The sequence below is a fragment of the Drosophila kikkawai genome, chromosome 2L (genome assembly GCF_030179895.1).
Source record: "Drosophila kikkawai strain 14028-0561.14 chromosome 2L, DkikHiC1v2, whole genome shotgun sequence".
In the NCBI taxonomy this organism is placed as follows: Eukaryota; Metazoa; Arthropoda; class Insecta; order Diptera; family Drosophilidae; genus Drosophila; species Drosophila kikkawai.
This window is the reverse complement of record NC_091728.1, coordinates 30,165,010-30,178,716: the sequence shown is the minus strand read 5'-3', so window position 1 is coordinate 30,178,716 and position 13,707 is coordinate 30,165,010. Positions and strand designations below refer to the sequence as shown.

General features: G+C 34.2%; 1 protein-coding gene across 1 annotated transcript in view; it reads left to right on the top strand.

Annotated features, from left to right (window-relative positions):
* Positions 1-2,487: 2,487 nt before the first annotated feature.
* The window catches only part of LOC108076447 (fibrinogen-like protein 1), a 181,548-nt gene continuing 170,328 nt past the window's right edge, over positions 2,488-13,707 (top strand). The window contains exon 1 of the mRNA XM_041776515.2: positions 2,488-2,865. Within this exon, the coding sequence (XP_041632449.1) occupies positions 2,588-2,865 (278 nt within the window). The 5' untranslated portion in view covers positions 2,488-2,587. The remainder of the gene's footprint in view (positions 2,866-13,707) is intronic.

The following is a 13,707-nucleotide window of genomic DNA, read 5'->3' as shown; positions in this document are numbered from 1 at the left end:
TTGGGCACTTTCGAATAGTTTAGTAAAACAAATGGTGCATCTGAAATTGGGAATTTTTAGCATTTAAGGCAAGCTTAGGACACTAAGCTTTTACGGAATTAACCTCATATATTTCAGCGGTTTTTTCAAGAAAAATTGCAACAGAAAAGGTGGTAAGTTGAACTGTGTAAATTATGTGGATTTGAGGTTAAATTAACCACTCTTCCTATAGACCCTGATCATATACGTAACTCTAGAATGCACAATCCGATTTTCACGGATTTGCAAATAAATAAGTTATTCGTTTCCTAACATTTCATTTGGAAACCAGCATTCGTATTTAAGGTGGTAAGTTGAACTGTGTAAATTATGTGGATTTGAGGTTAAATTAACCGCTCTGCCTATATTCCAAAATGCCTAGGCTGCTGTTGAGAGCCTGCCACGCTGGTTGGAATCCGCCTAGATGCTGCAGACCAGTTGATCTTCGTGTGCTCACGCGTTGTCTCAATCGGGCATTTTCCCTTACTAAATTTCGTCTTTCCTGGCTTAAGTTCTGTGATTACACTTGTTGCTGGCTTGCATGCCTTGTGCGTAGACCGATGTTCAAACGTCGTGATCTAGGCATTTTGGAATATAGGCAGAGCGGTTAATTAAACATCAAATCCACATAATTTACACAGTTCAACTTACCACCTTTTCTGTTGCAATTTATCTTGAAAAACCGCTGAAATATATGAGGTTAATTCCGTAAAAGCTTAGTGTCCTAAGCTTGCCTCAAATGCTACAAATTCCCAAGGCTCAGATGCACCATTTGTTTTACTGAACTATTCGAAAGTGCCCAATATCAAATTAGTTAAAATCGGGGACGAAGACAGGCCAGCAATAGCTAAAAATTCCCAAGTTCAGATGCACCATTTGTTTTACTAAACCATTCGAAAGTGCCCAATATTAAATTAGTTAAAATCGAGGACGAAGACAGGCCGGCAATAGCTGAGAATATTCCCACCCCTGGACCGGATTGGATAGTAATTCTGCAGCGATTCGATGGTAGTGTCGACTTACTTCAGAAATACTTGGATCAAAGCGTTGGTGAACTATCCGGGGAATTCTGGGTTGGTCTTGATCATGGACTATAGGCAGAGTGGTTAATTCAACGTCAAGTCCACAAAATTTACACAGTTCAACTTACCACCTTAGAGACAAAAGCTGGTTTCCAATTGCACTGTTAGGAAACGAATAACTTATTTTTTTACTTTATGCAAAAAGGAGTTTCCCGCTTTTCTGTTGTAATTTTTCCTGAATTTTTTTAACTGCAAAAATCATAAATTCCGAGACCTTTCCAAAGAATGCAAAACCGTGGAAATCGGTTCGTGCGTTCTGGAGTAGTAGGATCCGGATGGAAAAACCGACTTACTTTTATATAATAGATAGATCAACATAAAAAATTTACGTTTTTCAAACAAATTATTTTAAAAAATGTAATAATTTGCTTTATTTCTTTTTAATTATTTAATAAAATAAAAATATTTTTAAATTGCAAAATATATATTTTTTTTCTGATATTTTTGTATTATAAACAGCCTTTTGTCTGTCCGTTTCTATGCAAACAAGTCTCTCAGTTTTTGAACTACATGAAAGAAACTTTGCAGATAGTTTTCTGACTACTTTCACTAGTATGTAAGTAGGAACGGACCGGATCGAAGGACTATATCATAGAAACGATAGAACAATTTTTAGAACAAAATTATAACATCTATGGTTTTTAACATATAATATTTGCATCTTCCTTTTAGGTTTTCTCTTCCTTTGACCGAAATGAATCGATTCTCAAACATTTAATAGCAAACTGCAATGGTATACGAACTTCGCTGTCCCCAAGTTAACTTTCATTCTTGTTTTAATATTAAGCTGACCTATTGTTTTATAATAATTGCTTGAGCAGTAGCCAGTTAAATTATACATACCATAGGGAGAATTAGGATCGTCTTTGCAGTAGGGAAAGAGATAGGAGGAATGTTTTTATTATATTAATCATAAAGGATACTTAAAACATTTGAAAATTAAATTATTAATTATTAATAAATTATTAAAATTTGAATTCAACATTAACCAAAGTACATACATACATATGTATATACAAATTCTCTTAATGGATGTTCTCTCTGTCGTTTTATGTTTAACTCTCATTTTCAACTAGACTAAACAAGTTCCACAAAGATAGATGTGGTGAGTTTCTAGGCATGTCGACTGTTGGTTGCATTGTTACTAAGATCTATAACAGAAGTATACAAAGTTCACCACAAGTGTTAGTCTCTTGTAAGTCTCAGAAAGGCAAAGACAAAATAAAATATAATGGACTCTTTCAGTATTTTGTATATACCTATGTGTAGAAGAATTAGCAATGGAAAAGAATAGTGTTACTGGTCAAGTGATATTAGCATAACATTAAAAATATAGTCATGACTTGCCTAGTTTTATAAGTTCACAATAAGTTATATTATTATTTACTGAGTTAAATTCCTTAAAACAAAAAAAACAATTGTAAAAACATTTGTTTTGTTTGCAGGTTAAACCTGTTGATTTGGATGCAAAATATATATTGTTAGCCATGATAGCATTCCAAAGTAAAATATGGCGGCATTGTTTAATCAGCCGAATGACTTTCGCATTTACGATTTTATGCTTTATAAATATCAATACAAATGTTCCCCTCGGAGCACAGGCTACAACTGCTAATAGTGTACCGCGATCCTTGAATGGTAATACCAATTCTCGATTACCGCGTACTAGTGCAAGTCAACTTACTAATGGAAATAGTGCTTCAATAAATGTAAAATATTCTACAAAATCACCAAACACATCGAGAAATTTAAACTTGCGCACTAGGTAAGCATTTTCATTATGATAGAGTGTGTAAACACTAAAGAGGTAATGTAAGCTTTGCAAAAAAAAAACTTGTAAAACTAAAAGAATGCTGTAATAAACAGGTTTCTGCATTTCAGTTAGCTGTAAAAATAATAGTCTTACACACAGACTTTTACATATAAATAAAAATACATGTATGAATGTATATAAGGGTGTAGTCAATTGATTATATAAGCCAATATAGTATAATAATTGAATAATATTATATAATAATAACAATACAATAACAAAACTTTATGAATTCAATATAATTTAAATTCCAATGTTCCGTATTTATAAAAATGTAAGAAGCTAAAATCTCTGTTTACAAGCTTATACATAAATCGAACCAATTTTAATGTTTTTGTCAAGCTGCACTACCAATGTACTCTTGTGTTCTATGAATTTTTGTATTACTATAAGCAGAATAAATTAAATTTAAATTTATATTTAAACTTTTATCTCAACTCGTTTTGGATGTTTTTGTTAGATAACATAAGGTTTTGTTTAAAAGTCACATGGTACATATAAAAAAACACATTTTTGCGACGTTGATTTAGACAAATATTTTTTAATTTTGTTTTCGCAAAGTTCAATGCTTCTGTGCATATGTACAATATGTCAAGAAAAAGTTTACACAATGAAAACAAACTTTATTTTTTGACTTTGTATGCAAATTTAAACACCTTCTTTTCTATTTTATAAAAATTTTTTAATGCAAAACGATTCATATGTGTTTGCTTTATTAATTAAAGGAAAACACGAAAACATAACATTCAAAGAAACATAACAATTAACTTAAATATGAGATTACACATTTTTTCTACTGTCAAGAAACTCTTTACACAAAAACTATTTTCTTAGTTTAAATCTAAATATTAAGAAACCTATACTATTTTTTTATAATTTCAATACTTGGTATGACTCCCATTAGCATTTACTACCATATGGAGACGTTTTTTCATGGAATTGACTAGTTTTGGTAGGTCATATTCCAACGGAAGCTTTTGCCACTCTTCAATTACTGCCGTTTTGAGCGCTTGGCGGTTTTTGGTCTACCTTTTTGCCACTTTCTTCTTCATATACGCCCATAAATTATCGATGGGGTTAAGGTCGGGGCTCTGAGGAGGAGTATCGATTACCTTTTGGCAATTCTAAAGGAGCCATGTGCGCACAGTGAGCTCCTTATGTTTGGGGTCATTGTCTTGATAAAACTCAAATGTTGGCCTATTATCGACAATCAAACCAAATTTCTCCGCACTTTTCCTATGTATGTATATGTTTCCAAATGAGTCTACATACCCTGCAGTACCAAAATTCCTTTCCTTTCGAAAATCAAAAACAAATTACATGGGTCTCGTCCAGCGGAGACCGAGACAAAATAGCTGAAGAAAATTCTCCCTTGTTTTCGATCTGCGTTCGGAGCTGCAGTTGCGAGAGTTCGTAAATTAGAAAGAAATGGTGATGGATGTAAAAAATCGGTGTCAAAAATAAAACGGTATCGCACTGAGGTCAGAATATCCTTTTAAAAATAAGTTGGAATATTTATAAATATTTAAGATTATATTTAAATGGATGACCAATATGTCTGATTATCGGCCTTATGTGGATCTAATGGTGGGGCGAGAATTTTTGGTCTTCGGTTTTGTCTTACTTTTTCTAATTCTCTTTGCATTTTGCGTTGGCTTCTACAGTATTCATAAGTGTTTTGCGTATCAGTTAAAATTTCGTAAAAATGGAATAATATAATGAGGTAAGTGGAACTTATTTGTATTCAATTAATAAATTAAATTGCAGAATTTATATTAAACATAGATGCGACTATAATGAAGACGGCGTAAATGCGATTTTATTTTATTTTTATTTTTTTTTTACTTTACAGAGAGCAGTATATATTGAAGAACCCAGCAGCCGGTAAATGAGGCCGCACGCAAAAATTTTCTATGGGTTTTCCTGGCGGACTCCACTCGGAATGCCTTCTGCTATTGCTGGCGAATTTCCGGCGGAACTCCTATAGTATTTCTGCAGAAATCCGCCGAAATTCCAACTGGATTTATTTCGAAATTCCGGCTTTTTAAAACAGGAATGTTCCGGAGGAATTCCTATATAAATCTGACGCAACTTCTTACAGAATTCAAAAGGAACTTCGAATTCCTTATTTGCTACTCATGCTCTGAACAAATTCCGGGCGGAAGTCCGGGGGAGTTCCGGTCGACAGTACCATAAATTTGGGGGAATTCCGAAGGATTGGTAATGAAGGGTATATTTTTGCATTCATATTAGGGATGTCCAAAATATATCAAAATATCAATATATCGATATTTTTTGCGAAGAAATAAATATTTTTATCGTGAATTTTTTTTTTTATATTTTTTTTCGCTATTTTTTTGAGATTTTTTTTATATTTTAAGAGGACACTTTTTATCGGGACAAAGAAAGAAAACATGTTTTTGTTATCTTTCATATAAGATACTGTTAAAGCCTTAGTTCGGCGGAAAAAATGAAACTGAAACTAAAACAAGAAAAGAAGCTAACTTCGGCACGCCGAAGTTTGTATACCCTTGCAGATATTAGTCCATTACATTTTAGCTATACTTATTATGTTTACAGTTTGACAGTTACAGTTTTGCATTCCCAGCTTTACATTTTCTCTACGTCTACCGATCGTTTCTATGGCAGATATATGATATAGTTGTCTGAGTTTCATAAAATTTATACAAAAATTCTGAAATATTATAACATAGCCATAAGTCAAAAATGATGCAAAAATGTTGAAAAACAGTCAAGTTATAATTTTTTTTCTAAAAATTTATCGAACATTTGTATGGCAGCTATATGATATAGTCGTCCGATCCGGCCCGTTCCGACATACATATATAGCAGTGAGAGTATATAGAAGACTTTATGCGGAGTTTCATTCAGATAGCTTTTAAACTGAGGGACTAGTTTGCGTAGAAACAGACAGGCAGACAGATGGACAGACGGACATGGCTAGATCGACTCGGCTGTTGATGCTAATCAAGAATATATATACTTTATAGGGTCGGAAAGGTCTCCTTCCTTGCGTTGCAAAACTTCTGACTGAAATTATAATACCCTGCAAGGGTATAATGAATATGTTTGCTTTATTATTATTTAAGCATTTTTTTTGTTATCTTTTATATAATTATTATTTAAGCATTTTTTTTGTTATCTTTTATATAAGATAAATTTTTGTTCTGAATGATTTTAATCTAAATAAAAGCAAAAGAGAGTAAAAATAAATAATGTTTTTCTCTAATTTATTAAAATATAATTTAAGATCGTATGTGGCTTAATGTTTAGTGGTTATTGCCTATGCAGCTTGAAATTTAAAAATAAATTATAATAAAACAAAAATATCAAAAATATTTTATATCGATATTTTTTTCTGATAAATCAAATATTATTTTGATATTTTGTTTCAATAAAAAATATCATCGATACTATATTTTTAAATATTTCGACAACCCTAATTCATATACATATACATATGTCGGAGGCCTAAGTGGGGGTATCGGAGACATCGCACAGTAGCGACTTTTCTCATTTTACGTTGCAAAAATCATAACTTTTTGAAGCAAATAAGATAATCAAAAAAATTAAACGGCATTTGACAGGTAAAATGTAAGCCCACATAAAAATACCCTTTTTTAATTTGAATAAGAGGTAATGAATGTACTTGTCATATAAAAAAAATCATGACCATTGGTTATGTAGTTTTTGTGGAATATTACCTGAAAGCCGAATAATTTACATATTTTTTGAATGCTCATGTATCTTAAAAAAAAAATTGAAAATTTTGTTGATTAGAGATTTGAAATCCTTTGGAAATTCTATGTCGGATTTGTTAATTTAACCCTAGACGGTCATGCTTCGTCGATTCGACGACGCAAAATCACAAAAGTTCGAAAAATGAAAAAAAGGTCGTTTTTTATTCTTAGTTTTTAAGTATATTCTTAATATAATAATTAATTATTATTTCTAATTTTGAACAGTTAAAATGATGAATTAAACGATGTTAAATTTTTTTTTTACAATATTTGTTTGTTTTTTAACAATTATACTTATTTTAAAATTGGCGTCGTCGATTCGACGAAGCATAACCTTAACGTAGGAAAAATAAGCATGACCGTCTAGGGTTAAAAACGATTTTGCGATTATTAACTTTCCTTTTTTTGCAATGGCTTTCGTTCGAGAGGCGTTACTGTGCATCGGTTCATTTTCCATGATTCTCTAGTTCGAGTTTCGCACAGAAAGTGCGGGCTTTGTTCTACGTTGCCTGTTATGACGTCAATTAATTCGCATGCCATCGCTCTCTTCTCTATCTCACCACTCCGCTCATTTATTTCACCATGCTCTCGCAGCACGCTAGTCAGCTGAAATACCCCAGGCGCCATGCTCAGTTGAGTTACACTAAAATGATGCTCACTCAACTCATCAGAATTTTAACACACTTCTTTATTCTAAATCGGGCTTATTATTTTGATTACATTCGAACATAGCTAGCTTTACGAATCTACGACACGGCCTTCCTGATATTTCACGAGTCCTCGCGTGTCGTGTCTCCTAATAGCTCGAAACATAACATTAATTTTCATTTATTATTTTACTAGCAAATACTCATTTTTATATTACAAAGTTCTTAATAAGTAACATGTGACACTTGAACTTATGAATGAGGTAGGTAAGGCAGATAGTCTTAAATTTTTAACAGTAATACTTATTTTTTGAATTATAAATACTTTTAATTTCAATTTGATTTAGCACTAATCGGTGCACAACATTTTTGGTAAACCTGTCCTTAGCTAACACATATAGATTCGACGGTTTTCCTACACGTGAACATGCAACATATAGTTGCCCATGAGAAAAACATTGATTTTCCAAATGTAAATCACAAATAGACGTTTGACCTTGAGACTTATTCATAGACACGGCAAAAGATAAACGAATTAAAAATTGTAGCCTTTTGAAGAGTTTGGTAGAATCTGACGGTATCGTGGCAAACGTGGCAACCGGACCACTGTATCTCCGGTGATCTTTTTGATGACCATGCGTACAGTTGCATAAGGTGGATTCAAATTACGTATGAGAATAAGGAGGGGAACCAATCTTTAATCGAATATTATGTGGTGGCATTCCAGATATATCTAGGTGAATTTAAAAATTCAGTTGTAAAATGTACACTATCATTTTCATTAACAACAGTATCGATTGATTTAAAAGAAATAAGATTGCCTGGTAGCAACTGTTGTATCTGGAAGTTAATTTCGTCAACATCAACATTTTTGCCAGCCAGTTATTATTCAAGTAATTATTCTACATGTCAGGAAAAATTCAATTCATTTTTATCCTGAAGAACAGTGCAAAATTGTTTGGCAATTTAATGCATTGCGTTGAATCTACCAGCATGTTCACCTAATGGTACTTTATCGGCTTTTATGACGATTTGATAGTTGTCATTTTGCAATCGTGGCGAAACTCTTTTAATTAATCGAATTAGTTGATTCTGATCTCTTAAACAAAATTTCCAGTAACATCACAATTGCTCATTCCTCTACTGCTTCTTCAATGAAATTATACTGGCACCCAGTCGTCACCCGCTCTTCACAATTCCCCATAAAATAAATTTGAAGAAATTTCGGATTATCATCAGGCATTGGCATCAATGACCGTATTTTATGGTACGCCTGTTCACGTTTCATGTCAATTCACACGGAAATTCAAGAAAATGGCTGCTCTAGGCATTTTGGACTATAGACAGAGCGGTTAATTTAACCTCAAACCTACATAATTTACACAGTTCAACTTACCATCTTAAAGACAAATGCTAGTTTCTAATTGAAATGTTAGGAAACGAATAACTTATTTTTTTTTACTTTTTTTTACAATTTCATACAATTGAACTCAATTTCGGTCTGCCACATGAAATAAACTGGGCAGAGATTAATGGCATGCTATATATCAGAGATGGCGATGTATGCGAAAAATGATTTTCTCGGTTTTCTGTTGCAATTTTTTCTGAAAAACGTATCTTATAGCCGCTTCCTGGCTCTAAATTACCTCCCTAGAAATTTTCACCCAAATCTGTTCTGCCGTTCATGAGTTACAGGTGGTGTAACTAACACGACTTTATTATATATATATACTATGTAGTACAAAAACAAGAAAGGAAGCTAACTTCGGCACGCCGCACAGTGGCCGATTTGGCTGTTCTAGCGGCAGAAATGGAATTTCATAAAAAGTAACGATAAATTTACCAAGTTTGAAATTTTTGTCAAATCTTTACATAAAAAGAAATTAAACTTTACATCCTTAATTTAATTTAATTTTTTATTTTTTATTTTAAATTTTTTTTTTTTAACTTTTAATTTCTTTTTTTAATTTTTAATTTCTTTTTTTTAATATTGAATGAGTTTGTATTTTGTTTTTAAAGATGTTGTTTAAAAAAAAAGCCACAAACAAATATATTTCAATTTTCCGAGTCTGAATCGGAATTTTCTTCTTGCATATGTAGTCTACAAGTAGATTTTGACCTTTAATGTCAAATGAAAGTGCTTTGCTCGAACTATTAGCCGCACTTTTGTTTAAACTTGTTATTAGTGGATCCGACTATACCAACAATAAGTGCAAAAGATCCTTCATTGTGTTAGACCGAGAGTTTTTGCGAGTATGGTTCAAGCGAAAATTTCTTAAGTAATGTTTGCTAAAAATATCCTAAACTTTAGCAGGGGCACGTAAGGGCAGCTGATCTTGGTTAATTTACATACTAGACGAACCATAGTTTAGCACAGTTATACAGTTTTTGCGGGCCGGGACGAGCTTCACAAAGATTTAGTCTACAGAAGCTGAAACATGCTTTTAAAAAGGGGGCTACAAACATTGATGGTTTTAAACATAAACTACAAATACAACATCTACTCACAGGTCACAAAACATTAATTTTCTTATTCTACATACCTTAAGCTTTAAGAAAATGAAGAACTTGTTTCAAAAAGGTGAAATCTAAAAAAATTTCGCAAATATAAAATAGAGTGCAGCAACCGAGGTATAAGCTCTGAAAAATAGTGTGCTACCATATGTTGACTTTGATTGTTAATATCTGATCTAGTTAATCGCTATGATCGGTTTTAGTATTTTTTTTGTATGTATGATTATATTACTATCGATAGAGAATAAAACTTTTATTAATTTTAACAGTTGAAAATATTCTTAATCTGCCGCTAGAACAGCCAAATCGGCCACTGTGCGCCGAAGTTGTTATATCCTTGTAGATTGCAATTGGATCATTAGGAAACGAGCCATTCTGGTTAAATTAATATAAATAAATATAGAAAATATACATACATAGCATATAATAATTTGGTTTTGATATTTACATATATTATAAATTTATGTGCCGAAAGCACAAACAAAACAGAGTTTCATTACATTTACCTATACTTATTATGTTTACAGTTTGAGAGTTACAGTTTTACATTCCCATCTTAACATTTTCTCTACATCTACCGATTGTATTTATGGCAGATATATTATATAGTTGTCCGATTTTCATAAAATGTATACCAAAATTCTAAAATAATAAAATATGCTTATATCTCAGAGTAAATGAAAATACGTTGAAAAACAAACTACATAACTAACAGATAAAAAGCATTAATGACGGGGCAAGGGCATTCCACCTGGCCTGCCATGTCCCGTAGCTTCTTCTGATTGCCGCGCTTTTCAGCTCTGCCTTGCCGGAACCATCGGATCCTTGAAGACCGCGAAGCGCGATGCGTATGTCCGGCTAGCACCAGCACTGCACTCGCCACACGTATGGCACATAGTCGGTAGGTGGACTCGATTCTACGGATATACGACTTTGTTTTAGCCGCCTCAACCCACATAGACGGCCCAATACAGCGTTTGGGAAATGCTAAATGCTTGTCAGCAGCTTTCTGGTGTTCTGTTTAAGTCTTCTTGTGTTTAGCAGCAGCCGAGAGAGTGCTCCTGCAGTACCACTGGCCTTCTTATGGGCATACCGAAGGTGCTCCCTAAATGATATCCGGGTATCGAGCAGAATACATAATGGTCATCTGCGACTTTATGGCAGTTCCGCCGACCAGGACCACAGCCTCCACCTCTTTTCGTCTCGAGTTCAGGATCGCCTCCGTGTTATGTGCGGCTAACTCCAGACCAGCGCTCGAGAGCCATTCCTCTATTATCCTGATCGCTCCGGTCGCTTTCTCCTCCCCAGCCGTGCGGTCATTATACCACAGCTATGGCTAGCTTTTCCCCGCTGCTTCAATTATCACTGCGTCTGGGCGTCTTCTGCGTCTGGCCTTTTCTTTCTGAGTGCGGTACTTCACGAGTTTCCGACATTATCTGGCTCGGGCTCGGACTCGGCGGTGTTTGTCGAACTCCCTTGCCGGTTCTCTGGCACCCGGAGCCTCTGGGGGTGCTGTGGAGTTTTTCTAGTACCGTTCATCGGAGCTGGGTGTGCTGCGGGCTGGCTTTTTGGGGGTCGCGCCTGCCTGGGGGGCTGGGGGCAGGGCCGTCTGGCTGACTGAGTCTGCGCCACGGGGGGAAATGAGTGGGAAGAAGTGTATGTGTTTTGTGGGGTTTGGTAAGTTTGAATGTAAACCGCGCAGGTTACAGTGTTGTGAAACGTCGATTCATAACGTTAATTGTTATGTGTGTGGCGGGTAAGCGTCAGGAAGCCTACGGCCCGATGACAGAGCTAGCCAAAGCCAACCCGCAGGTCCTTCTAGGGACAAAACAAATTTCGTGGTCTACTGTATCAAATGCTTTGCTGAAGTTCAAAATAGTTAATAAGGCCACAATCATTAATTTAATAGTCTTTCTTAAAGTCTTAAATTCTACATAGTAATATGAAATTTTTTATATTTCCATCTTCTATACGCAATATCGCGTCGACTAACCATTGCGGCAATACTATTGTAAAAAGATTACCTTTTGCTTTTAAAACATTTTGCTTAAGTCTCACAAACTTTTCGTACATTGAGTAAATGCATTGTTTTAAAAAGCGCAATTGAGAATTCCCGTCCGTTAAGGCTAAATATACCTCCGATCATAAGCATAGTTAATGTTCCTAAAGTCAAACTCGTACGTTATACATATTTGCTCATGTTTTACGAATGCTAGCACGGAGACCTGTTCATATAAAAGTATTTTGTCATGTTTACTTACAAAGAAGTGTATTTGAATTTGAAAACAAAAAAAATATGTAGCCATAGTCTACTAGTTGAAGTCCAAGACTTTCCATTTAAGAATTCAGTTGTCGACCCGTTAGCATATTCCTTTTCAGGTTCCCAGTTATTAACTCCTCAGTGTATTCGGAACAAAATATATATATATAGTCAAGTGTTCGGTGAGACCAAATTCAAATAGCATATCAGATAAGTTTCTATTCATTCATTTCTTTCTTTATCTAACGAGAAATAAATACACTTGCTCTCATATCTCTGCGTACAGAATAATAAAAAATCATAACATTGACTTTAATGTCAAATAACTCTGCAAATATTTTGCACTGCGAATCAAAAATTGGTTCAATCTATTAGTCATTCAATTGACGTCGCCTCTTTATTTTTGCAGAATTATGAGAAGTCTACATATAAGGAGTCCATAGTTTTATCAAGGAAGAGTATAAAGTGTTGTTATGTTACATAGAATATATATTCTATTGAGCTGTCGGACTGTTTGCTTACTAATTTGGTTTTTAATATATTATATTATGCCCCATTACCCCATTATGCCCTTTGCGGTCAGAAGTTATACATTTTTTGTAAACATGTTGCATTTCTAGTCGGAATGGGCTGGAGGACTATCGATATATCGATAGAGGTAGGATAGGTAGGACCAGGGGGCAGGGTAACTGAGCGAACCGGGAATTTAAACTTAAGAGAAAGGGTTTTTACCCTTTTGGCTCGGCCATTGCACTGAGTGCCAAAATTACGGTTAGCCGAAGTTGGAGCTCGGGCAACGGACCGAGCCTATATAGGGTGGTAGAAGACAGCCAAAAGGAATAGATTAGCGGGACGGTAGCCGGTGCAACAGCGAAAATTTAAACTAGTGTTTAAAGAAAAGAAAAAAAAGAAAACGTGAGTGAAGGAAGTGATTCCGAACAAGAAAGGAAGCTAACTTTGGCACGCCGAAGCTTGTATACCCTTGCAGATTGGTTTTCATGTTTATATTATAGACTTAGGGTAAGGTGGGGTAAAGCCGACCTAGTAAATGGTTTTGGCTATAACATGCTTATTTTACATCGGATCAAGTCGTTATATATACCAAATTAAAGGTTAGACTTCTGCGCAACTTTCTATGCATAGCATTTTATTCATACCTTTGAAAAGTTTTGAGATACAAGCGTTTTACGAAAAAGTTCATTTTTGCTATGTTCAAAAATGATCGGGTAAACCCTACCGCCTGTTTTTGGTTGATTTAGTACAGATATAACCTAAATATAGGTTTTGCAATGATAAATCAATCAATGTTATATTATATAATGGTAATAAAAGATAATAGAATTAAAAAAATGAAAATAGCAAAAAAATTAATCAGTATCATCTGATTCGCTGCTCAAATAGCTTGCTGGCGTTTTTTGGTTCGAGTTGAACGTCTGGTTGGCTGCGATGTTGATGGTTTTTGGTGTGATAGTTGTTTTTTTGGCTTTTTTTGCGGCAGGATTTACCCCACTATTTAGAGGTCGGATTTGCCCCACCACGTAATTTTTCATAAAAACGCAATTAAAAAAAAAATTATTATGAAAAAAAAAGGAACTGAAAAAAATAAATGAAA